Source organism: Acinonyx jubatus, chromosome A1 (assembly GCF_027475565.1).
Source record: "Acinonyx jubatus isolate Ajub_Pintada_27869175 chromosome A1, VMU_Ajub_asm_v1.0, whole genome shotgun sequence".
Classification (NCBI taxonomy): domain Eukaryota; kingdom Metazoa; phylum Chordata; class Mammalia; order Carnivora; family Felidae; genus Acinonyx; species Acinonyx jubatus.
The window spans coordinates 130,747,162-130,775,158 of record NC_069380.1 but is presented as its reverse complement, the minus strand read 5'-3'; the positions used below and the strand labels follow the sequence as shown (position 1 = coordinate 130,775,158).

The following is a 27,997-nucleotide window of genomic DNA, read 5'->3' as shown; positions in this document are numbered from 1 at the left end:
TCTTTCTTTCTTTCTTTCTTTCTTTCTTTCTTTTTTTTAAGTTTTATTTATTTAAGTAATCTCTACACCCAATGTGGGTTGAAACTCGACGAAGAGTCACATGCTCCTCTGACTAAGCCAGTCAGGCACCCCTGGCCGAGGTCTTTCTGATTCGAAAATTGAAAATTTTGTCCCTCTAGACTGCCTCCGATTTTAGTTTACCTTCAGATGGGGAATTTTGCAGAGAAAAAAAATTTTTTTATTGTCACAGGAATAAACTGAGTCACTGAGCTTGAGATCAGTGGTAAGAATATATTTTACCCTTTAATACTAAGTGGATTTTTCACTTATCTACCTGTAACAATATGTTATCTCAAGAATTACAATAAGAAAGAACTGTGGGCAGAACACTGAGATAAGAATATACAACTGTGTTATAACTGGTAAAATAATGAAACTCCACTTTATTTATTTATTTATTTATTTATTTATTTATTTATTTATTATTTTTAGAGAGACAGAGTGTGAGCAGAGGAGGGGCAGGGAGAGAGGGAACGAGAGAATCCCAATCAGGGTCCATGTGATCAGTGCACAGAGCATGACACGGGGTTAAACTCATGAATCATCATATCATGGCCTGAGCTGAAGTCGGACGCTTAACTGACTGAGCCAACCGGGCGCCCCATTCACCACTTTAAAATGAGAGAAATCTATTTCCACATTTCGTAGAGATCTTGTGAGGATGGAATAAGATAATATCTCAGTAAGCTTTTAGTGGGCTTCTTCAGAGGAAAGGTGCTAGTGTATATTACTAGAGCATCATCATTCATTTCATCATTTTCCAACCTTAGATGATGGTGGGCAGAAAATTCTTCACCACACTGTCTTTTTTTAAATCTTTTTTTTAACGTTTATTTATTTTTGAGACAGGGAGAGACAGCATGAACGGGGGAGGGTCAGAGAGAGAGGGAGACACAGAATCTGAAACAGGATCCAGGCTCTGAGCTGTCAGCACAGAGCCTGACGCGGGGCTTGAACTCGCGGACCGCGAGATCATGACCTGAGCCAAAGTCGGATGCTTAACCAACTGAGCCACCCAGGCGCCCCTTCACCACACTGTCTTAACTGGCACTAATGAGCATCAGAGAGTATAAGCATGAGTTTGAGTGTCTGAGAAATATGAATGGAATACCCATGACTGACCTCTGATCTCAACTCTGAATTTTAAAACTACTCTCTTCAGAAGGAACAAGAAAAAAACCTACACCCTGTCTAGCCAGCAGGATAAAACCAAAGCTGCTCATAGTTTTTTGAATAAATCCTTTTTTTCTTAAAAGAAAAAAAAAGTTTGGGGGAGGGGAAAAATACTGCTCAAGTGATAGCATAGACATATCCAGTACTGGATCCACAATGATCTCGTCAAATTCTGGCTGCAAAAGATACGGGATCCCTGCCCGGGGGCGCAGTTCCACAAATGTTCCATGTAAGTATGGGAACTGTTCCATGCACATTTAGCAGATGGAGTAAGAAATATGGCCAAAAAATTAAAAACTGATCTTTGCGTGAGTCCTGGGGGGTCTGACATCGCTATTACAGCCATTGGATGTTTGCCTGAATAAGCCATTCAAGTATTGAATAAGAACCATATGGTCTGAATGGATGTACTCAGGGACAGTAGCATTAACCAAAGGAGGAAATCTGATGAGCCCAGACGGTGCCCTGGTACTGTGTGTCCATGGGTCACACTCCTATAAATCAATCAATATAACTTTCAGGCAAAAGAAATTTCCTTATGCATGGCATCAACAATAGCCCTTTGGACAGGAATCGGAGGAATGCCATGCATGATAAAATAATAAAGATTTAGACTCTAAAAACTTTGATAGTAGAGTTGGCATTGTTACTGAACAGGATATTAGGAAAACCAAAACTCAATCTTTGCAAACTCTGATGGTGACCAAAAAGGTTTCAAAAACTTGGCTTATAGCCAAAAGATTCATTTATTGATTCTGAAAGACCAATTAGAGATATATCCCAGCATTTAGGCTTATGAATACATGAAAATGATTCCTATTATCTTTGCATGAGAAACAGAGGGCTGGATTAGAATAAGATTATTATATGCCCCTTTAAAGCACTAGATATGTAATAGGACATTTGTAGCACTAGATCTTAATTCACTTAGAGTAGAATATAATATGTTTTGACTGGGTCCCAAACTATAAACATAGGAAGTGAAAAAAGAATAGTCCTTTCAATTGCTCTAGAAATTTAAATAGTATGGGATGACAAGTTCTGATTTAGAATTTGGGCTGAAAAAAAGCTTTTACATTCCCACACCTGCACAGTGGAAAGATAAGGCTTTTAATAGTGCTATGCTCCAATTCTCAACTTTTCTGACTTGGGAAGAATGTTCCATATTGAGTCACCAATATCACTTCCTTCAGAATCTTAGGATTTCCTTAGGGGTCTGTCATTCCAGATGCTGGCTGGACCAAAGTGTTGGCTATGGTACAAGATCTACCATAATCACATTCTAAAGTGGTTCTTATTAAAAAATATATATGTATATATATTTTTAAATACTGTATATACGCATCTTGAAATTTTCCTTCGTTGAATGCTGACAAATTCTCGTTTAGATTGTTTGATTTGTAGTATATCTTGTTTGAACATAATTCCCTGATGTAGATCATGAAATTTAGTGGTCTAATATCAAAAAATGTTATTTAAGGATGGTTAAGTGTTTCTTAATAAAACCTTTAAAGCCTCACTGGAATGATTGTCTTTCTAGATAGTTTTAATAACATATTCATTTTATTTAGAAGGAATGTAAAAAACAAAAATGAGCAATATGATATTTTATTCTTGAAATGTGATAGTTTCACTCCATCACCTTTCCGAATCTGGTTTTACACACCTGAATTAGCAAAAAGAAGGCCAAATTTACCTAATTTATCTAGAAAATTTAGGCTGAAGGAACACAACTGATAATTTAGAATAGTCCAAAATCACTAGATTGGATATAACCTTTGAGAATAAAGATCTAGTCTCCATCTGAATATTTAACATCTGTAGTTTAAGAAATGAAGTAAAATCATATGCCTGTAGAAATAGAGGCTTTACAGGTTTAGCATCTTCAGATTAAAAAAAAAAAAACAAAGAAGAAGAAAAGTAGAAAATACAACACTCAAAATTCTCAGCTTTTTGTGCTTATAGGATTTATATATACTTCAAATTGCTTTATTTTGTGTAATCTAATTATATTACTTATGAGTTACACACATTAAAATTTTAGTACATATTAATGTAATAAGCTGGAAAATTAGCTCAAATAACTTGATCTACATGAAGTTCCATAGTTTTCATAAAGCATTTATTATTAAGTTACATAAGCACCTTCTCTAAAATTATATACTACATCAAGATATTTACTACTGCTGGAGCAGAGAAATAGCAAGAATTCCAAAGAGATCCTTTACTGTAAGTAAACATCACTGAAAAGTCCTATATTGAACTAAACATAACTCAAAAGACCATTTGCCAGAGATCAAAATCAACCAAATCCTTTGGTAGATTTATAATTTCTTTGAGGGCATATCTGCATAGAACTAATTTCTAAAGTTGTCCTAATCCAAACCACATTGGATTTTGAAATTTCAAAAAATTAGTCCCCATTTTGTAGTTAGGGAATCTGAAGAAACAAATGACTTGCTTTGCACCAAATATATTACTAGAGTAAGAACTCAGATTTGTAACACAGACTGCACACAGACTGTAGTTGTTAACTTGTTAACTAATTAAGTTGTTAACTAGTTATTAAGCTAGACACTAGTCTCTTGTCAACTACTAAATGACTGATACTTATATTGCTATTTTGAGTTCTTCATTTTTTAGCCATTAATATTTGTTATTTAACTTTCTGATACAATTGTCTATTATAACTCCATGGAATAGATACAATTCAATAACATGAATTTATGCAGTAAAGGTTCTAGTAAGCCACTTATGAAATACTGTGGCTCTGTAGGTATTAATTAATGGTGAGAACTGAGGAGCGTCCAACAAACTGAATATTGTGTTTGTCTTTTACCATAAGAATAAGTTTTAAAAGGAAAACAAGAGACTTTATGTGACTTCTCTCCATGTCCTATATTTTGTGAACATCCAGGAAATATGAATAACAGTATTATTAAATACTTTGGAACCTACATTTTTCGGTATTCTTGTAGCATTCACAATTTCTCACTCCTCTGAAAAATACAAAAAATAAAGTTTTTAAAACTAATTTATAAGAATGCTCAAAGAGTTCTGAAAAATAACATGGGTTTGTACACCTGCAGCTGAGAGTGCTTATCTGTAGTTTTTTTGTATTATATGAAGTAAAGATAGTCCAATATTCTTTAATACTATAATATACTTCAAATATGTAATCCTATACCAACAGTTGGGTTTTTTTCCCACTGATTTTTGTATATTTTTGAACAGATAATTTCTTATCTGCCCGTAAGTGACCATGGGCAAGTCAGCCTCCTTAAGGTTCTAGCTTCCTCATATGAAAAAACTGAAGTGCTTACACATCAATTTCAAAGTCCCTCTGAGCTTTAGATGTAGCTCTGTGATTATATAAAATAAATGCACAGTAAAATTTGAGTATTATTTGATATCAATAATGCTAAACTTCCAACTTGAAAAATAGGTAAATTTTAAGATTTGGAATTTTTCCATGGGGGAAAATCAATAATACATTGCTAGTTATTCTCATAGAAAAATAAATTCAGGCATAAATATTATTACAGGGGGTGCCTGGGTGGCTCAGTCAGTTGAGTGTCCATCCGACTCTCTATTTTGGCTTAGGTCATGATTCCAAGGTCATGGGATTGAGCCCCACATTGGGCTTCACACTGAGTGTGGAGCCTGCTTAAGATTCATTCTCTCTCTCCCTCTGCCCCTCTCCCCTGCTGTCTCTTTCTCACTCTCAAAATACTTACATACATATATACATACATACTTATTGTTATTATTACTATTATTATTATCATTATACACAGCTACTTGTAATAACAAAAATGCAAAACTAGAGATTATTTGGCCCAAATTGTGAATTTTGTATAGGTGAAGGCCTAACACAATTGGTATATCATTATACAAATGGTTGGTCTTCAAAATCAATTAAGCATGCTGTACACTGGCAACTGAAATATTTTCTGTCTCTCAAGTGTACATTATTTTTAGTTGCCCTTCTCCCAGAGTTGGTACTGTATTATCAGCCACTACCTCTGGTTCACCGTTTTGGACCTATGATTTTTTTTTTCTTCGTAGCAATTCCCATTGCCCAAAACTAACCATTTTTCTTAATGTCCTACTTTAATATTTATTAGACTTAGGGTCAGAATGTTCTGCCTTCTAGCCAATCAGATTTTTCTCTCTCTTGCCTAATTTTTTTATGGACAAATGAAAATTAATTACCCAGCACTTCTCTCAATGATTCCTTTATGTTGTTACAACTACTAAAAATAGACTGAGTGCAATTATCATAGAAAGAAAGATGAAATTGACATTTTTTTTATCTGCCAGTATCTCTAGTTCCCTTACTTACGTGTAGTAAGGATCTGGACATGTGGTCCAGAATAGGACAAAGAATTCTATAATTTAACTAATGTATTTATTCAATAAATTTTTATTGTATGACTACTACATGCTAGGCACTGTTCTAGACATTCAGCATTTCTAATGGAATATTCTATGATGATAGAAATGCTCTATATCTGCTCTGTCCAACATAGTAGCCACTAGCCATATGTGACTATGGAGCCCTAGAAATGTGGCTAGTGGGTCTGAGGAACTGAAATTTAAATTTTAATTAAATTTAAATAGTATATTTATTGCTATATAACAATATATATTTAATATATGTGTATATTTCTTTAAAAACAGGCTCATAGATACAGAGAATAGTTTGGTGTTTGCCAGAGGTAGGGGTCAGGGGTGGGAGATATGGGTCAACTGTTTTTGTTTTTGTCTCTTTAGTTCAAATAATGTTTTCAAATAAAGAATATTAAAAATTCAACAAATTTTTATAAAGCAAATTTATTTTAATTTTTTTAATGTTTATTTATTTTGGAGAGAAAAAAAGAGTGAGAGAGCATAAGCAGAGGAGAGGCAGAGAAAGAGGGAGATACAGAATAGAAGCAGCTTCCAGGCTCCATGCTGTCAGTACAGAGCCTGACGCGGGCTCAAACCCATGAACCGTGAGATCATGACCTGAGCCAAAGCCAGTCAGTCAACCAACTGAGCCACTCAGGCACCCCTCAACAAATTTTTAAAAAATGTTCAGAGCCATCAACTTTGGAAGAGATAAATGTACATCTATGGAGAGAAACAAATCTTCCAAAGTGTGCCTATTGATTTCTTTCTGCATTGTGGAAGATTTGTGTGGCCTTCCAAGAATTTAGTATCATCATCAGGGCAGGAACTTAGCTTTCTCTAGGATTTCGGAAGGTTATGAGTGCCATTCACACCACATTTAGATCTCTGCAAGTTGCAAAAACCTCGTTCCTACATGTGAGCACTTCATTTTAACAGTAATATTAGCTAATTTAGCATATTGAAGGTTTGATATGAATTAACCATTACTCTACTCACTTTATGTGCCCTACTAGATAGATGGTGTTATTGTTCGCATTTTACAGATAAGAAAATGGAGATCCAGAGAAATTAAGCAACTTGCCCAGTGGTTACTAGCATTTACAGAACTCTTTCCATGTATCAGATACTTTCTACACCCCATGTACCAGGTTCTTCACATTATCTTTATTTAATCTGCCATGCTATAGGCTTTATTATTATTTACCTTTTTATTTATGAAAAAGCTCAGGTGCAGACAAATGAAATTACTTACTTAGTATCTCAGTTCTTATTCAGGTCTCAGTCCTCAACCATCATGCTATCCTGCCTCTCAGGATATATTTTGCTCAAATAACTTGGTCTTGTGGGCTTAGATATGTTGCTGAACTTTCCCCTTCAAAGCATAGATGAAAAAAGAAAAAAAAGGCATGGATGAATTACCTAAAATGAGTATTATACAATGCTCATATTTTTTTAAATAAATAAATAGCCACATGTGCATCTCCTGGTTTTACATACTAATGAGAAGGGAAAAATATTAAAGAAGTAATTTGAAAAATAGAGAGTAATTTAAAATGTGTTAAGTGGTAAGAGGGAACTAAAACAGGAGGCTGTAATCTTTATTACAGTCTGGAGTTGGAGGAGGGGAGGGTGAAAGAGGGTGGGAAGGTACCCCATCTTCAGAATAAAAGTGGTCAAGGAAAGACCTCTCTGATGAAAGGACGCTTGACCTTGAGACCAAATGATGAGAAGACAGCAACATAAGTAATTAGGAGAAGAATATTCCCAGAAGGACCAGCACATGCAAGTGCCCAAAAGAGGGAACAAACTTAGTATATTGAGGAAAATAAAAGATTGCAGTGGTCTGAACCAATCTGTGCAAGAGAGAATAAGACTGGAGAAGGAGGCAGGAGTCACAAAGGCCACTTCTGACCAGAGTTAAGGGAGGCAGGAAACTAGTGCAATTGTTTAAGCAAAAAGTGACATGATATGATAACGTTTTGAAAAGAGCTCTCTTGAAGTGCTTACTAGAGAATGGGTTGATTATAGGTACAAAAAAAGTAGAGCCACAGAGACCAGGTAAGAATCTATTCCATTTGCCTATTTCATCTAAGGTGGCAGCCATGGAATGGTGAAAAGTGAAAAAATTCCAGATATATGGAAACAATGTAATAAACTGATTACTTTCTAAGCATTGCATATTATAATGCCTTCATATTTTAATATAAAGTTGATTTTTTGTGTATCTGATATTACTGATAGTTATTCTAATAATGTTTTTTATCATTCATATAAAAAAAATGACATTCACAGCACCAGGTTGGTTTGTCAAAATTTGATACTTAAGAAAAACGCACCAATAAAAGCCTAGACATGCTTGGCTTAAAAAAAAAGATTTCATTTTTACCATATTCTGCAAATAAGATTTATCATGTTAGAGTTATGAGCTGATTATGTGATGTCTACGTCTCGATAAATTATTCCTGGCTTTCTACTTACATGCAGTATGTGTGGTTTGGTGCAGAGTAAAGCTGAAAGAATTCCAGTACACATGTTCATGCAGTGCTGTATACACATGGCTAGGCAGTGTATGTTAGAGTTTTTTGTACCCTGTCCCTAGTATCTTGGCATTACTTTTATTATGTCTGCAGGACTCATGTAGATGAAATGCCACAACACATTCTTTTACTATTGTAGCCTCAACCAGCCTTTTTTTTTTTCTTTCTTTTTTTCTTTCTTTCTTTTCTTTTTTTTTTTTTTTTAATGTAAAAGCAATTACCATCATAAAAATTCCTTACTGGGGAACTTTCCATATTGCGTTATCATTCCATGAGTCTAATAATAGTGGAATAAAAAGAAAAAAAATGTAATACTAAAATATCTTAAAAAAGACTTTTGAGGTCTCTTTAATGAGAAACACTAGGATTCTGGAGGCAGAGAAATAAGGAAAAAGGAAGTAAAGTCAAGTTTTCTAGACTCCTGGTACATGTTAGAGATGCATAAATCATTGTCTAGCTAAAGATAATTTGCAAATCACATGCACCTTTGCCATTGTCTAAACACAGTTAAAGAACTCTCAGTCTGTTATCTATTGGAGAATGCTAATGCCTGTAATTGGTCATTGCCGGACCCTTATGTATTTCTAACCTGATAGCTCTATCTGCCTAAAAGCTAATTCTGTGTTTTCTGTGAAATCTTGCAGTGGTGTTATCAGGGAGATTGTGTTCCTTTTGGCACTTGGCCCCAGAGCATAGATGGGGGCTGGGGTCCCTGGTCACTATGGGGAGAGTGCAGCAGAACCTGCGGGGGAGGCGTCTCCTCATCCCTAAGACACTGTGACAGTCCAGCGTAAGTAGCTAAAGTAAGCCGGAGCCAACAAAAAGACACAGTTGGAATTGATTCAAAGCTGTGGTTTCACATGTTATCTGTAAAAACGTTTCACTAGTGAGCCAAGTGTTTGTCTTCTGAACAAGCAATAGGCACAGAGAAGTGGAAGAGCCTTGTTAGACAGACTTTCTTTTTCCCCCCACCCCCCTTACTGTGTAACTAAAAATGAAAAAGAATAGCATTGTGTATCTATCCCAGGTGTAGCCAGACTTTTAATCTAGTAATAATCAGATAGGTTTCCTCCTCCGAAAACTACTGAATTATGGATGAATCCAGGTCTGGCCTTAGCTACATTACCATCATTCCCAGGAAACCTAAGGTCTTTTCACATGTCACATAAAATTATTACTGCTACATTAGTATTAAAAGGACCAATGAGAGCACTTCAAGGGTTGAAATGCCTTGATTCGCATCACAAATCACAATGAAAAGAATAGTGCCCATGTGTTAAAATAGTTTCCATCCACATGCCCCTATTAATCATCTTCCGGAGCTGCCACCACTTTTCTCCCCGTGACTGTTTCATGCAGGTTGGACTGCTCCTCCCCCACCACTCCTTTTCTCCAGTCAGAGTCCCCTGGCATAAGGCCAGCCCCATCAGTATTCTCTGGTAGCTGAATTGCCTCTCCCTCCCGCTAGTGCCCATTACAGGTGGACTAAAGTCCCCCAGTTGGACTTTCCGGTCCACCTAGAAACTAAACTTCTCCTTAGCTGCTGCATATCAAGTGCTCCCATTTTTGTCTAGAGCTCGGGTTGCAGGCCTCCTTTCCCAACTAATGTTTGGTGCAGCATGGCGTTATATCACTTCTGCTTTTTTCTCCTTCCTGGTGTAAAAGTTGCTTTAATTTTTAATTTTCTCTTTTTAATTCAGGATCCCTCTCTTTGGTTCCTCCTCTGCACGTCTCTTTTCTTCTTTTTTATTCTTTTCAGCTTGAAATTATTTCCTTTTACACTAGTTTCTGTGTTTCCATTCTCCAGCTTTCTTTCCATTATTATCTTCCTGCTAAACAGAGCTCACTGTCACCCACTCATAAATCAGTCATGCTACCACCATCCCCACGCCCTTGTTTTTGTCTGATCAACCTATTTCTCCCAAGCTGATTTAGACGGGGCCATTTCTTTTCTTTCTTAGAGTCAGTATTCTCTGGTATTCAAAATATATTAACATGTAACTTTATTCCATTGATTACCAGTTAGCCAAAACTATAATTATACTTGATCTTTTCTCAAACAAGTACAGAATAATTACCTAAGTTCAACTGCGGGCTACTGTAATTAATAACCAAAACTCTAAAATTCTATGATAAAAAGTAATATACTCAGATAGTTATAAAAGAAGTTACCTTGCCATTCGAAATAGCATTCCTGAATAATAGCATATGGCTTTACCTGATGTTAAATATTTTAAAAGTTAATTTATGTAAATCAAATATTGGGCATCTTACTTTTTCATTACTGTGAGTGTCATATGCAGTATTTATATAATGCAAAGCCATCTTGTTTTGAGATGTAATTTTTCAAACTTCATATAATGAGATAGAAATTCATTTCTGCATTATTTACTTTGAACTACAGCTATTTCCAGAGACTAATTTAGTATGCTCTTGTTTGTAGTTTGGAAAAAATAGTAAACTTACCACTTCCTACGTGGTGAACAAATAGCATCAGATTATATATGGCTTTTGTTGAATAAGATTCAAATGGCTTTTCATTATAAGTGAGTTTTAAACTCACTGTGTTGAACTGAGCACCTGCTTACTATGATAATTAGAAAATAAATTTATTTAATTGCATTTTCTTCCTAATGTAAATCATGACAATTAAGAGTCTTAAAAAGCTTTTCATAGCAAACTGAGTTAAGTTTTATGTTCAACAACCATAATCATCATTGTTAACAATCACCAGCATGACTATTATTTTAATAACTAATAAAATGTCAAATTTTTGTATTTTCTTAAAATAAATGCTAATATGTTTTTGTCAAGCAATATATGTACTTTTTCTGTAGACAGATATATTCACATGTTAAACAAAATGTGTTTTCAGACCTTCAGGAGGTGGAAAATATTGCCTTGGGGAAAGGAAACGGTATCGCTCCTGTAACACAGATGTAAGTAAAACCAAACTTTGCTATGAAAAATTAGCTTACATTTCCCCTAGAGCAGGGAAATTTTTAAAACTGGAAGCTATTTGATCATAAATCCATGTGTATGAAGGTCACATGAATTTTTTAAGTTGTTAATAGTGAATGGAACCAACCTCAGGTCCAGCAATTCCATCAACAGGGAACTAGGGAAAACTCCAGCATGAAGGGCAAATACAATCTTCTCCAATAGGTACTAAGAGAGAGTCACAGGTCCCCCAAAATGTCTTGTTCCCCCAACACTCACACCTTTGCTCCCACTATCTTTTCTGAGTCCACCAGGATTAATCTTATTATACCCTTGATCCTACTTTGTGTTTGCCACTGTAAGAAACCCCAGATTCCCACATCATTCCTCGTGTCTTGCCCTCCAATTCCAAAAAGTTCTGCATATCACATCTTCTGTTACCTATCTCTGCCCAACTTTTGAAACTTCTCTGCCCTTAGGAATTCAAGATCCATCAGCAGCAAAAGTCCTTACATTCCGATGTCTCTCAGTTTTCCTTCTCTTCACTTTGTTGTTCTAATGGAAACTGGCTGTCCTCTAAAGATACTTACAATAAACTTTAACCTTTTAAAGTTGTTTTCATCCTTAACTCTTGAATGAGTGAAAGTGGATTGACTATGCTTTTATATTTCATTTCTCCTTTCGGATGATTCTCCCTCCCTCTTATCTGAAAGCCACACCTTTTAATTTCACATCATCAGACTATTGCACACTATTCCTCACTGTCATGCTCTCCAATTCTATTCCTATCTTAATTCTTGGTTATTTCAAAATATATGGATATTTTTCCAATATCATCTCTTCTGGAATTTTCCATAAACATACAAACACGCTGTTATTTCTCCTGTCTTAAAAGAACAACAACAAAAAATCTGCCGGTTCTTTTCCCATGTTTTTCTTCCTTTTGAAACAAAATTCCTTAAAAGAACTATGTACTTCCATATCCAATTCCTCTTCTAATTTTTTTCTAAAATTGTTCTTGTCAGATTTTTGCCTCCATCATTCTACTAAAAATGCTCTTGTCTGGAGTGCCTGGGTGGCTCATTCAGTTAAGTGTCCGACTTTGGCTCAGGTCATGATCTCACAGCTTGTGAGTTCGAGCCCCACATCAGGCTCTGTGCTGACAGCTCAGAGTCTGGAGCCTGCTTCAAATTCTGTGTCTCCTCTCTCTGCCCCTCCCCCACTGGCACTCTCTCTTTCTCTCTCTCAAAAATAAATAAAACATTTTTTAAAATGCTCTTTTCAAGTTACAGATGACTTACATGTTGCTAAATCCAATAGTCAGTCCTCAGTGTTCATCTTACTTGATAGTCACTAGGCTTCCATAACACTACAACTTTTTGGTTGTCCTTTTCTTTTCCTACTTGTTTTTTCTCATTGTCCTTCGCTGGTTCTTACTCTTCTCTGACCTCTTAGGGTATCCAGAATCTAGTCATTGGCCTTTTTTTGTACACTACTAATATTTACCTTGGTGATCTCATCCAGTTTCATTATTTTTGACAGCATTCATATGCCATTTGACCCTCAAATTTCTATTTTTAGCCCAGACTTCTTTTATGGATTCCAGACTCCTATCTTACCATTGATTAAACTTTTAATAGACATCTAATATTTACCATGCCCAAATGCTCTCTCTAAAACATTTCCACATACCTATACCTCCCCCATCTCAGATGTCAATTCCGTCTGCCATTTTTTTCTTACTTTTCTTTTCTTTTCTTTTTTTTTTTTTTTTTGAGTCATTCTTGATTCCATTCTCTCACAGCTCATACCCAATCCCTCAGGAAATCGCACTGGCTTTCCCTTCATGATATATCCTAGATCTGACTAGTTCTCACTGCCTCCACTGCTACCACTCTTTTTTGCACTGGATTTCTCTGAATAGCTTTTTCAGTGGATTTGCCATTACTACTTTTGTTCCCTACAGTTCTCAATATATAAGAAACTGAGTGAGTTAGATTATATCCTTTACTCAAAACCTTTCAGGGGCTCCCCATTTTACTTAAATGCAAAGTCCTTACAAAGGCCTGCAAAGACTATACAATCTAGCCTTCCATTACTTTTCTAAACTAATCTCTTCCTCCTTCCTCCTCAGTAGCTCTGCTCTGGCCACCTTCCTTGTACACACCAGGCATGCTCCCGCCTTTAGTACTTTTGCATTGCTTGTTTCCTTTATCTTATGGACTCTTCTCCCAAAATATCTACATAGATGACTCCCTTACCTCACTTTTATTCAACTGTCACCTTCTCAATGAGGCCTAGCCTGAATACCACATTTAAAACTGCAGCCTTCCCTGCTCCTTACAACCCTGGGACTCCTAATCTTCCTTACCCCGCTCTATTACCCCTCATACATACTTCCAAAAAGTAGCTTATTGATCATATTTACTTCTATGTTAAATTTGCATCTTGAAGCAATTACTTGTACCTTCATTTACAATAACCATTTCAAGTTACCAGCATTATTTTTTCATTCACTCAACAAGTCATTGAGTGCCCTCTGTATATCAGACTGTTCTAGACTGAGAATGATAATCTGTGCTCTCAAGGGTCTTATAATTTCCTGGCAAATCAGTTTATTGCAGAAAAATCACTTATCTATGATATGATAGAATAATTATGGAATGTTTTAAAAACACATACAACTGTCACTAGCCTAATTAAGGATTTAAGGGATTCTTCCCAGAGGAAGGTAAAGGTCTGAAGGGCAAATAGGAGCAGACCAGAAAAGAAGAAAGTGACCATGAGAGCATTCTAGGCAGAAGGAAAAGTAAGTGCAAGGCTTGGAGGTTAAAGAGGTTAAATGATCTTTATCTTGAGGCAATAAGACACCATGCAAAGACTTAGCCTCTGATTTATCCTCTAGATGAGAATAGGTTGGAGAAGGTGAGACTACAACAGAACAATAAACAAGTCAGAAAGAATTTGAGGGCACTGGTGGGAAACGCAGTGGAGTCTAAAGATGGCTAAGAGGAGAAAATTAAGGACCTAACTTCAAAAATCTATAAAAATCAAAGAACCAGTGTAGTAGGAAGAACAGGGGGAGGGAGATAGATGATGTGGGGATCAGAGACTGGAATGCATTTGAATTTCAGATATGACAAATGAGACTGTTCTCAATGATGACAACTCTGCCAAGGGATTGCTTACCTAACCTTGGGCAGAGATGAAGGAATTCAAGGATCTTCAAAGCCAGGGAATTTGAGGAGTCTTCTATGTGGATGTTGAGGTCACTCACGATGATGTTAGAACTCAGAGTGTAGTGTGAGACTGCGAAGCAGGTACCAGACCCTTTCATAAATGAAGGAAAATGGCCACGATGGATTAGTAACAATGATGAAGCCAGATAGTGATTTGGATGAATAGCATGAATTTCAGAAGAACAGAGGTTTTACAAAAGTGTAGAAAAAAAGAATATCTACTGTCTATCAGACTGTGTTAGGCAGGAGTGAGAAAGCCAAACCCATGTCTCAATTCACATCTGTTTCTGTTACGTGATTGTAGGGGGAGGCAGATGTTTTGGCTCTAATAAGATAGTTACTGTAATATGAATAATGTACGATAAGTAAGAGAAAAAGGAAAAAACTGTGCCAGACATATTAGGCTTGTTGCTTTTCACCCATAAACTTCCTTTTAAATGCTCAAATTGTGGGGGCGCCTGGGTGGCTCAGTCAGTTAAGCATCTGGCTTCAGCTCAGGTCATGATCTCGCAGATCGTGAGTTCAAGCCCCGCATCAGGCTCTGTGCTGACAGCTCAGAGCCTGGATCCCGCTTCAGATTCTGTGTCTCCTTCTCTCTCTCTGCCTCTCCCCCACTCATGCTCTGCCTCTCTTTCTCAAAAATAAATAAACATGAGATGCTCAAATTGTAGAACCTGCTACTGGTGGCTTGGCATTTCTATTATTAGCTTTGTCTTCTGTTTCAGCTTTCAGCAAATGATACGGTTAACATGACTATATCATGGAAATACAAATAATTTTTTTCATAAATCTAAGACTCTACTAGTTCAGAATATGTGACAATTCAGTTACCACACTGAAATTTATTTTCATGCTATCTAAGTTATAAAAGCTATCTGAGCATAAGTTTTTAAGCTGGGGATTTTTAAAGCATAATCTAATATATGAAAATTTAAACTTTCAGAACACATAGCCAGCACTGTCCAAGAGAATTTTCTTTAGTGATGGAAATATTCTATATATGCATTGTGCAGCTTGGTAGCTACTCACCAAAATAGCTATTGGGCATTTGAAATGTGGCTAGTGTAACTGAAAAACAGAACTTTTAAGTTGAATTAATTTATATTTGAAAAGCCATATGTTGCTCATGGCAACTGTACTAGGCAGCACTGAGCTACACAGTCTAGCTATGCAATAGAAAAATAACTGTCACAAAGAAGATTGTAAAAATTATATATAAAATTCTCAAAACAAATCAGTCTTAGATCATTTTGCAAACTAAGGTAGAATATTTCCATTTTTGGTAATGATAGAGTAAGTTATTCTGACAGAACTCTTTTTAAAAAATTATTGAATAAGACTTGTTTAAAACATCACTTTAAAACCCCCAAAGAGCTGACAAGATAGTGAGGGAAATTCCTGAAGGTCTTCTTTGAGAAGGGGGAATTCAAAATGTAAGTGGAGCATCGGAGCACCTAAAGTGCTTTTGCCCTGACAATATCCAGAGGAAGAGAAGAGATAAACTGCTCCTGTGTCTCTTTAGTACTTATAAGGAAAGTTTTTCCCAAAGCTCCTCCCGCCCTCCCTCTGATGGACTTCATGTTGTATTGGCCTGGAGGCCTCATGCCCACTTTTGAACCAGTCATGGCCAAAAACAGTGGGATTACCATAATTAGTTTAAACTAATCCAGATTTGCCCCGAACATGAGGTTACGGTCACCTTTCCTGAGAGGTAGATTCCTGACCAAAAATTAGAATTCTGTTAGCAATAAAGTAGAGAGTGCAGATCCTGGGTACACCACACATGTCTGCCTCAGTGCTTTTTTAGTTTCCATCTTTACTAGTGAAGTAGCAGCAACAGAAGTGGTAGTGGTAGTAGCTGCTGATAACATTTATTGAGCGCTTACTATGTACCAGACCCATTAATTTCACCATATTTTCTTCCCATTCTGAGAGTTCTTCTCCTTTTCCTAGGCAGTGAGTTGGCTTGCTGAGATATTTTGAATTTATTCTTTCAACATAAATCTAGAAAAATATGCTGACTTAAAGTTTTGAGGGGCACCTGGCTGGCTCAGTCAGTAGAGCATATGATTGGATCTCGGGGTTGTAAGTTTCAGTCCCACATTGGGAATAGATATCACTTAAAAGTAGTCTTTGAAGGGCACCTGGGTGTCTCAGTAAGTTGAGCATGCAGCTTCAGCTCAGGTTACGACCTCATGGTTTGTAAATTCAAGCCCTGTATCGGGTTCGCTGCTGTCAGCATGGAGCACACTTCGGATCCTCTGTCCCCCTCTCTCCCTGCCCCTCCCCCACATGCACTGTCTCAAAAATAAACATTTAGAAATAAGTTAATAAATAAAGTCTTTGAAAAAAATAAAAATAAAAAATGAAGTTTTGGTATACTCTGTTCTGTTACAACTTTGCCTCTGCAATACAAATTAGCTCATAAGTGATTGAGTCATTTTGTGGCATAGCTTTTGCCACTAAGTGATACAACAGCTAAAGTCAAACTACATTGATACAGCAGAATGGTACAGGCAATTTATACTGTATATGATGACCATTCATCCCACATTCTTCTTTTTGCTCAGTTTGGCCACATGCTCTGTCATGGAACTCCTTATTATGTGTTTCTGCCTGGTCTTTGTACATTGGCCTCTTCTCTTTATAACTTAGCATCCTCAACCCTTTCACATTAACTTATTTCACTTTTTTTTTTCTTTTTAGAAGATAAAGTCCTATGTTTACTTCAGGATTCCTTTGTTAGGAATTTGCCATGCATTTTTTAAACTGTGCTAGTATTTTATTAGAATCTTTATTGTTTTTGTTAGTTTTCTGTCTTTGACTTATCTGCTTCTAACACTATTTTTCTCATATACCTATTATTTTTAGTATGCAAATTTGCAGAAAGATTATTTTTCAAGAATTTATGTGTTATGTTATAGCAGAAACTTCTATATTTTAAAAAACTGTTCTAAAAGTTTCTATTATATAGACTATAGGAGAATTTCATGATAAATCCTAAAGAGTGAATTGATTGTAGTTAATACTGAGTCACGTAAGCAAGACCTCAGTATGTTCCAGTAAGCATAGAATGGGTGTTACTATGGGGTTATTATAGAGCTATTGTGTTTGTATCCTTTATGTTAACCTTGGTACTTTTCTCTAAATATACAATGGTTTTAATGTTCTTTTTTTTCCCCCTCTATAATGTGGGTGTCTGTTATGTGCGAGCTACCCTATTTTAAGGAATTCCAGAGTATACTTGTCTTTATCAGAACAGCCTCCTACCTTAGTACATATTTAACATAATTGAATACTGGGCACATCAATTTAGTGACATTGTAAGCCATATGAGAGAAATCTTTACAATTAGTTAAAATTAATCTGACAGTCAAGAACTAGGAAACAATTCATAAGCATTTTGGCTTGCTGTTTGTGATCCAAGAGCTCACTTGAGATTTAAATAAGGTACAAAGGATAAATTGAAATGATCCTGGAAGAATTTTCAAATCATTGCCCAAAATGAGATCATATCAGGAGTCAAATGGTAGCAACACCTATTTATGAATCTTTGAAGCTTGCTCTCTGCTGTTTAATTTATGCCCTTTTAAGATCTTACAACCTGTTCCTCATAGCTTATCAGTCTCGCATGTCTTATAACAGTTTTGACCTTCTCATTTCTGTGATTGGCCAGCTAGTACTATAGATTGCCACTTAGTTCTTGTGTTTTTACATATCATAATTATTTATCATTATTAGTCATAACTCTGATTAGAGTTGCGTTAGCTTCATTAAAATCATAAGTGAAAAATAAAGTAAATTAGAAAACGCAAGGAAAAGGAAAATAATATTAGGCTGGGATTAGTACCTTAAATATATACCATAATTCTTTCTATTTATTAATATGGGCCACACATTTTGCTCTGAGTTTCCTAGTGACCTGAATAAAGAGGCTAACACTATCAGTTCTAAGATTCATAATGTCTGGTAGCCATGATGAAAGGAGATACATCACAAAGGAACACTTTACTATTTTAAAGTTTTGATACTCCTACAGGGATCTCTACATTAGTGAATCAGATTGAAATATGCAAGACTGACAGTCCTCTTTGTTGCTTAGGTTAGAGGACAAATTAAGACCAAGAACCTCTTTAGGCCAAGCAGTCTTAAAAAGTGGCTAGCATGAAAACAAGATAGCTACAACTTCTCCCCAGTGCTGATTTAATTCCCACCCCAGGCATTTGAAGGATAGAGGACTGGTAGAAAGACAAGAGCTCTCCAGTGGAAAAGGAATAATGTTTCCATTATTTCCTGTCCCATTTACCCCAGTTGCAAAGAAAAAGATCCCCGGAGATAGAAAAGGCAGTTTATAAAAAAAAATCTCAATCTTTACAAATTTAAAAATAGGTCAGAAAATTGTATCCAGCTATAAAATTGGCCTGACCAGTTTCAACAGCAACCTAATCAGCTTAGAGACCAAAGGTACTGACACTTTAGACTCTAAGGCTGATTATCTGCATCAAGATGTGTTAGACGGGCATCTACATGATCATCTGTCACCCTCAGAAGCCTTCAGAAGCAGCTAGACAAACATGCTTTCTTTGACATCCATATAAGGCCTCAAGGACAGAATAGTACATGAAGACAATAGCTATAGCAGGAACAAATTAAAATGGTTTTCCTCTTGAAATTACTGAGAATCCAATTTTTATTAAAGACATAGTAGAATTGGATGAAATTGGGTCTCACCATTGTACTAGGAACTGCAGTAGAATATTTGAGATCATAAACTAATCTAAATAGAAAATAGACATGGCCCCTGTGAGACTTGGGTTTGAAGAACAGAATTTTAAGGAGGTCATAATGCCATAAAAAAGGACTTTTCTACATTTCCAAAAAAGAATTTCCTGGTGTTGCTTAGCTGTTCTCCAAAACCAAAAAAAAAAAAAAAAGTGCTTGTTCTTCCTGTTCTATTTTATTTGTGATTTGTGTGTCTGCTTGATAATGTATGTAACTGGCGGGGGGGGGGGGGGGGAGCGTTGGGGGCAACCTGATGAAGTGGAGCCTGGCCGTGCAGGCAGTGAAAGAATCCACCCAAGGCAGAACAAAGGAAATAGTTTACTGAATACACCCCAAGGGAGGTGTGGGCAGGACAGCAAAGCAAATACTGTCTGCCACTAGGCAGTGCTGGGGGGCTCTAGTTCAAGGGGGAAGGTGAGGAGGTATGGAACGTGCGCGATTTTCAGTTTTTTCTTTTTTGGTACCTGTGTCCAGGTGTAAGCAATCCCTAGGTCAGCTAGGGCTTATGGGTATTTTGAGGTAGGTTGCCCATTGGGCTGTGTGTATTCAGCCAGGGGGTTGGGGAGCACTGTGGGCCCTTCTACTTTACACAGGTTTCTGCTGTTCAGGTTGGTTGCCTAAAAGTGGCCTGTACAACTGGAGTAAAACCTCTGGTGAAAACCTAAGCTTCACGCAGGCTGGGATGGAAAGTCATATTTGTCTTTCATCTTAAACATTGCATTTCCTATATCTTATACATCAAAACTATACAAAATTATGGTGTCAAAAGGGTGGTCTGTGGTCTGTTAAAAAAATGTAAGCATAGTGTGTAGTAGCTGGGTATTTTCTCAGCTTTTCTAGAGGGGCATGGTACCATGCAATTTTTTTCTTCTTCAACACATTGCTTATAGTCATTAAACGTGATATTGCTTTGGTTGTGGAAAATATAGCCTATATTTAAACGTAGAATTGTAGTGGGGAAAGTATGGATTGTGGATTCAAATTAACTTAAGCTTGATTGCTCACTGTAACACTTGTTGCTATTTGGTTGAAATACCTAAGCTTCAGGGAATTCCTCTAGAAATAGAGCATAATTATACCAAACTTACAGGGTTGTTTGAGAATTAAAAGAAGTAACACATGTAAAACATCCAGTGCTACTTTCTAATACTTAACCTGTACTCAATACAGTGTAGCTATTAATTATAGACATTTTTGTTTCGAAGTAGATTACAAAAATTATGAAGTACTTGCAAATATAATTAAATCTTCAAATCACTTTTATAAAGAGGAAGAATAAGTGTTGTGTTTTTTGGGTTTTTTTTTAAGTATTTTGAAATTAGGGGCACTCGGGTGGCTCAGTTGGTCAAGTATCCAAATTTTGATTTGGGCTCAGGTCATGATCCCAGGGTCCTGGGATAGAGTCGGGCTCTGCACTGAGTGTGGAGCCTACTTAAGATTCTCACTCTCTCTCTCTCTCTCTCTCTCTCTCTCTCTCTCTTTCTCTCTCTCTCTCTCTCTTTCCCCTCTCTTTCTCTCTGTCTCCCTCTGCCCCTCTCCACCCCATCTCTAAAACGATTTTTTTTTTTTTTTTTTTTAATGAGGGACTAAAGCTGAGCAATGGTCTAGTACCAAGGAAGGGATTCAGTGAAGCATAGAATGTCTAAGTATTGATCCAGTGCTCTCATAACAAACAGATGGAGCCCTTGGGGGGTGGTTGGGCAAGGTAAGCTTCTCTGAAAGAGTTTGGTCACCTTTGACATTGTCTTACTTCCAGTCTAACCTTACCCTGCAGCAGAACCAGATAGCTGAGAACATTCTGAACCTACAGACCTTGCCCCCAGGGAGAGGTGTGGGGTAAGTGATAACAAGGTACAGAGTGGATCCATTAACAGTGTTATAACCATGTCCCAAGTTATAATTAGAAAACAGAGATGTATCAAACACTGCATTTTTTATAAATGTTTTATATAATATTTATTATATTATTATATACATGGCAAAAGAATAACAGGAGCTATGTCATTACTCTTTAGGTTAGTATGAACTTGTGCATTGCGTTTTGAAAAATAAGGACTATCTCTTAGACACAGAATAGAGCTTGCTTGTTTATTGTGTTTCTAAAAGGGATGTTTTAAAAATTACGAAGTAAATGTTTGTTTCCTAATGATGTGATTGGATGTAAGGGTTCAGGTGCAGACAGATAAGAAAGAATTCTTGAGATGTTTTTGGTGCAAAAAAGGTGGTTTTTAGTAAAGCACGGGGACAGGACCAGTGGGCAGAAAGAGCTGCTCTGGGAATGTGAGGAGCTATTAATTATATACTTTTAAGTTGGGAGGGGTAGAGACAAAGGAGGTTTCCAAAAGGATTTTCATAAGTTAAAAGAAGACTTAGGGGATCCCGGAGGCCTAGCTATTGTTAAGCTAAGGTTGTTTTTTCCTCTAGCCAGGCATTAACATTCAGACGGTTGGGAGTTCCTGCAGAAATGTCAGACTCTGCCTGTCTCAAGTATTTGTCAATGGGCTGCAAGTTAAGGAAATTTAATTTTATCTACATTTCTTTCGCCTTTGCTCTCTGCATCACTAACATTTTAATAGGCTTAAGGGAAAAGGTTATGCTATGTTCAAATAGCATTTTAATTAAATTCAGGCTATACAGAAAAAGCTTTAAGTTTGAAAACTTGTATAGAAGATTATGGTATCAAACATGACAGCTAGATTCTAGTTTGTCTGGACATTATAGGTTTATCGGGCTTTTGTTTCTTTTTGCTTAAAAGTAAATACACAGTGAAACTACAAAAAAATCAGAAATCTTTGTGGGAGAAAATATAAGAAGGTTGAATCAAAACTAGTTGAGATGATTCACTGTGTGCATTGGACACTACATTTAACTTTAGTGAGATAATCATACAGTACTTGATAACCAGGAAATCAGGAATCTTGTTTGCAACCTTTAAGAGAGGGTGTAGAAGCAAGGACTTTGTTAGCCCATGTGACACTGTGTGCTTTAGAAAGGGATGCCTGTTTGGGTGAACAGATAGAAATGTGTTCTTTCTTCACAGTCCCATCGTCAAATACACGACTTGCTAAGTAGAGCAAGGGGCTGGAATCTAAATTGCATGTATTCTCCTGTAACTAATATAGAGTATATAAGAGTATATTGGTATAAATAATAGAGTACTGGTATAGAGTATATTGGTATTGAGGGTATAGAATATATGAGAGTGTATTGCTATCCTGGAGAGGGAGTAGAGAATTAAACTTGGGGAGTGTTGAAGTATGGTCTGGTGTGATAGCGAAGAAGCAAAAGTGCATTTAGTGTGGAAGCAAGAAAGGAAAAAGTAGCAGAAGGTGAGAAGGGCAATAGAGAAAAGAAATAGAAGAATAAAATGCCAATTTTGCTCACGTTGCCATTTTACCTGAGGCTGTAAGAATCCTTGTATCCTGCCAGCCTACTTAACTTCTTTAGGAAGAGGAAAAGAATGGGAAAGGGGTAAAAGAATTTTCATGCTGGGTTTTCTTCTCACACTATATTACCCATAAGATATAACACAGTATTTGCGGATTTTTCTCATTTGCAAGACATTTTGGGATGTATTTCTCTTGAAGTTAAATGGCATTTTGAGTGTATTTTGCAAATGAAAGAGAGAAGGCACAAAGGGCTTCTGGGACTTGCCAAGGTCACCCTATTCTTTGGGACAAAACTGGGATTAGAACCTCAGTAATAGAACTGCCACTATGAAGTTTGTGAGAGGAAGCTGAGATTTCTTTCTATAGCAACTTTTATGGCCCAGTGAATTATTTTTTTTTAGATTTATGTACCAATAAAAAGTATTAAGTTTAGTAAAAAAAAAAAAGATGCTTTTAAACAATCAGTATAATTGGAAGCATAAGATAGTCTGTAGAACGTGCTAACACATTCTAACGTTACATATCTCTGCAGAAAGAAAAGTGCTGATAAAGATGCTAATATTAATTTTTTTTATTTCTTTGAAAATACTAAGATCAAAAATGCTGAGACCTGCAGCTTTGCCCTCTGGATTTATGTGGGGTCCTGCTGGTTGCTTTTTAGAAGGAGAGGATGCCTGATTAGTGTTAGCAACAGGAGGCTGAAAACCTGTCAGGCTTTACATAAAAAATTGGTTGCTTATGCCCACTGTTTTCTGTTAGAGTTTTTGCATGGTGTCAGCATTTATTACCTTTAAGTAATGTAAAAAGCATTACTTCTTAAACGCTTTACTCAAACGCTTTATTAAAAAAACACTTTATTCAAAAAAAAAAAAACAACAACCAAAAGAATCTACTGTATGTAATTTTTCCTTAAGAAATTGCTCTTTTCCTCGATCACTCTGATTCTTTGGAACAAGAATATACAACTCCTACTGAGCTAATTTCTAATCAACACAAATCCAGATCATTCACTGACGGAAGCATTGAAATCAGGAAAACAGAACACTAGCTGATATAGTCTAGAAGCAGAAAGGCATGGAATAAAGTCTACTACAGTTTCCTTAAGCCCTTCTGTCCTCGCTGCTATTCTATGAACATCCTTAGTACAGTCTTGCTTTAGGGTCTTTTCATTTACTGTTTATTTTCACTCATGTGTATGTAGGTGACTCCCTCAGTTTCCTTTAACTCTCTGCTCAAGGGCCACCTTGTAAGAGAGAATTTCTCCGACAATACTATTTTAAAACAACTTCCCTCCTACCTCACTATCAGTCCCTTCACCCTGCTTTGTTTTTCTTCTTTCTCACCTCCAACTAGAGTGAGCTCCATGAAAGCAGGGACCTAATCTATTTTGTCTATTGCTTTATCTCTAGAGCTTACATCATGTGTGACACATATTAAGCAAATAAATGTATTTGCGGATTAGAAAAAAGACATTTAAGGCCAGTTCTTGGTGGCTGGTTTTAAGAGGACTAGTGATAAGGTTATGATGTGCCCATAGGAAAGCCATCAAGGTCTAGATTCCTTTCAGTTAGGGGTAAGATTGTTCCGTGCAGATCCAGAAGAAAGGAGCAAGACCCCTAGGTTATAGGGGGACAGATTTGGGCTAAAAGTAAGAAAGAACCTGATAGTAATTGCAGCTCCTGAAAAGTTTTTTATTTTTCTGTTAGATGCTTATATAGATTGTATGACCACTTTGGGGAATAATTGTAGAGGAGATTTAAGCATGTTAAGCAACATAGTTTATATTCTAACATTTCTCAAAAGTATATGATTCTGTATTGACTCAAAAATAATCACTGAGTTTGGTTATTCTTCAAAGTGCTACTGGACATATGTATCTATTATGTTAACACCTAAATCAAGGGGTTGAAAAATCACACCTTCTGGGCTAAAGTTGGCCTGTCCCCTCTTTTTGTAATTAAAATTTTATTGGAACACAGCCCTGACTGTTCGTTTATATATTGTCCATGGCTTCTTTCACACTATAATGGCACAGTTGAGTAGCTGCAACAGAGACCAAATGATACTCAAGAGTCTAAAATATTTAGTATGTGGCCCTTTACCAAAAAAAAAAAGTTGGCTAATCTCTGCACTTAACCAACAAATTGCAAAAAATAATACATAGAAACCATCTCTGTTCAGTTGCCCAAATACCTCATCAATATCATCATCGTTGCTATTTTTTATTGTTTTATAAATAAAGATCCAACCATAATAATATAACCACTCTGAATATTTAAATAGAGGGAATTTAATAGAGGGAATTTAATGAAAAGAATTGATGGAAGAGACAGGAAGATGCCACCCATCCTCCCAGGGAGACCAAGGAAGGAAGTAGTTTTATCAGAGTCCAGAGGCTGGGATTATACATTAGAAGGTGGAACAGAAACTGGATGGGGTTGGAGGGTACGGGTGGTGGGAGCGGTAAGTGTGGTCCTGTTACCTGAAGTTGGAGTCACAAAAAGATTCTGCTTTTGCCTACAATGCTGCCTGAGGTGGAGAGAGAGAGAAACATTCTGGCTTCTGCTGTAGTGCCTTCCATTGTCTGAACCATTGTTGGAAATCAGCAGACACAGAAGCCTGGGAAATGGAGTTTTCAGAGTTTGTTCCCCTGAAATACAGAACAGTGTAGAAGAAGGTGAGGAATGCATCTAAGAACGCCCAGAGCCAAGACCAGAACAGCTGCTCATAGTTATTCAGTGCTACAGTATCTGTACGCCAGGTACAGAGCTAAACAGTTTGTATGAATCCTCACCTGGGAGGTAAATACTAGTATTATGCCCCGTTTATAGATGAGGCTTGCAAAATTAAGTACATTGCAGGTACATTGCTAAATACACCAAATTAGAATTCACTCCAGGTTGATCATACTCCAAAAGTTTGCTTTTAGTTCTCTTATAAATGAGCAAAAAGTAGTTTGGAGAAGAAAAGAAGCTTGCTAGCTGAAATGACAGTTACTCCTGTTAAGTTTTTGTACATCTTAACAGAGCTACAACCTTATGCTGTTACTATAGCATTTAGAGTTCAAGGAAACCCCCACTTAGATGAGGGAGTGTCCTTACACCTTGAAACTATTATTAAGCAGCCTTTGTGTACCCAGTGTACTGGGTAAAAGGGATTATTAATTGTAACTACCTAAGAGTGTTGAGATAGTTTGAATAGGTAACACAGCTAGAGACCTCTGAATAGTGTGCCACAGAATGGGTACCTGCTAAACGCTCAGTAAATGCTAAGTAGCTGTTGTCATTGTTAATATTTTTATTATCGTGACTCTAGGAGTGGTTATCACAGGAAAAGAGTGTAAATTAGAAAGTTTATGAAATATTACCCAAATGCTTTATTAAACCCTTCTGTTGGACTTTTTACTTTGCTTGTATTTAGGAGATTCCTTACAACATAGTCAAGAATGGGGTAGTTTTCTTTTGTTTGTTTTTCTGTGAATGGTCCTCATGATGCCTTAGTTTGTTAATTCAGAACTTTTTCATGTGGTTTTCTATGAAATGTCGTCTCCTCTTATGATTTCATAAGTTCCTTTCACCTAGGATGGCCTTTCTCCAACTGTTCCCAACATATGACCTTCGCCTTCCTGTGCCCATGTCTTTACTTGGTTTCATTCTTAATAGTTCCCTCCGCCTAGAAATTTTTTCTCTCTCATCCAGCTCAATTCCTATAATACTTTATAATATTATGAAGGATAATTATTGGGACATCTGAGTGGCTCAGTCAACTGAGTGTCCAACTCATGATTTTGGCTCAGGTCATGATCCCAGGGTCGTGGGATTGAACCCTGCATTAGGCTCCACACTGAGCCACTCCCTCTGCCCTTCTCCCTCGCTCATTTGCACTCTCTCTAAAATAATAAAAAATAAAGTACATAACATTTTTTTTAACAAAGGGTAATTATTTTTAATACTTTTATTATAATTATAATGTACTTGAGATTTTCCTCCTCCACAAATATTTCCCTAATTAATCACATGACACATGGATCTTTTACTTTTATTACAGCACCTATAGGTCACCTGTACCATGCTGTTGTATATTCACTGCCTGAGACAGTGCTATGTATCTGGTAGAATTTTTTTTTTAAGGTTATTCATTTATTTTAAGAGAGAGGGAGAGAGTGCCCACAAGGAGGCAGGCAGGGTCAGAGAGAGAAGGAGAGAGAGAATCCCAAGCAAACTCTGTGCTGTCAGCATAGAGCCCAACATGGGGCTCAAACTCACAAACCGTGAGATCAGAACCTGAGCCAAAATCTAGCTGGTTGCTTAACTAACTAAGCCACTCAGATGCCCGGGTAGCATTTGTATCTGGTTTCTCCAACTAGATTAAAAGCCATGCTTGAATGAATGTTTAGGTGGTTGGTGCTTTACAAATACTTAAGTATTATATGAAAACTTGTAGTTGGAGTTCAAAGTATTTGTATTATATATATAAAAAAAATCAATGATGTTTGCTTAAAAATCAGTCTTGCTCCATGGCAAAGCCACTGACAACTTTAGTCCTTGTGTCAGATTCCCTGAAAGTAGATAGAATGGATTTTCTTTGATCCAAACATAAGCACACCATGAAACAAAACACCCTGGAAGTGATGCAGTAGGTAACCTATAGTAAACAATTATTTGCCATTTTTTAAAAGGCAAATAAGAAGGGTGATTGATAAGCACAATCATTAGGTTTGATATTGCAGTGTCATATTTTATTTATTTATTTTAAATGTTTATTTTTTTAAATTTATTTTGAGTGAGAGAGAGAGAGCACACAAGCATGGGAGGGGCAGCGAGAGAGAATCTCAAGCAGGCTCGTGGAGAGCCTGACGCAGGCTTTGATCCCATGAACCATGTCATCATGACTTGAGCCAAAATGAAGAGTTGGATGCTTAACTGACTGAGCCATACAGGTGCCCCTGGCCTATTATTTTTATACATTCTTCAAGGGACCATTTACAACATACTGACCTCAGAAAACCTTATAAATGTAGAGATCCAAGGGAGGGTAGTAAAAATCTCAGAATGACCTCTGAGAGTTTAATCTACTCATCATTTATTCACAATTAAGAATTTTATCTACTGACCTGTTTTGTTCTTCCATATGTGAGTGGGTTATTTTCTCCATATTTCAAAAGCAGTAACAGTTTTTTAGGTGCCACAACTGCAGAACTCTAAAAGATAAGTCAAGTTAGGTCAGATTGCTCAAACACTGTGACATGTTGTACTTTTAATTCTTTGTGAACTTAGAGATTGAATTTAGGGTGCCCTGTGGTATTTGGAATCTAGACCTAACTACATTGGCAAGGTTTTCCTTTTTAAAAAATTCAGGTAGAAGAAGCATTCCAAATGTTTAAAAACAAATAACCCTCTCTTCACCCTCTCAACATCCTTCTCTCTCCCTACCCAACATATGCACATGTTTTGAATCAATTTAGTATTTTACTTTCTGTGAT

At 36.6% G+C, this 27,997-nt stretch overlaps 1 protein-coding gene across 1 annotated transcript in view; it reads left to right on the top strand.

The window, feature by feature from the left end:
• ADAMTS6 (ADAM metallopeptidase with thrombospondin type 1 motif 6) overlaps nucleotides 1-27,997 on the top strand; it is a 290,745-nt gene that overhangs the window by 189,145 nt on the left and 73,603 nt on the right. The window contains exons 12-13 of the mRNA XM_027041049.2: nucleotides 8,810-8,955; nucleotides 11,041-11,104. Coding sequence (XP_026896850.1) covers nucleotides 8,810-8,955; nucleotides 11,041-11,104 — 210 coding nt within the window. The remainder of the gene's footprint in view (nucleotides 1-8,809; nucleotides 8,956-11,040; nucleotides 11,105-27,997) is intronic.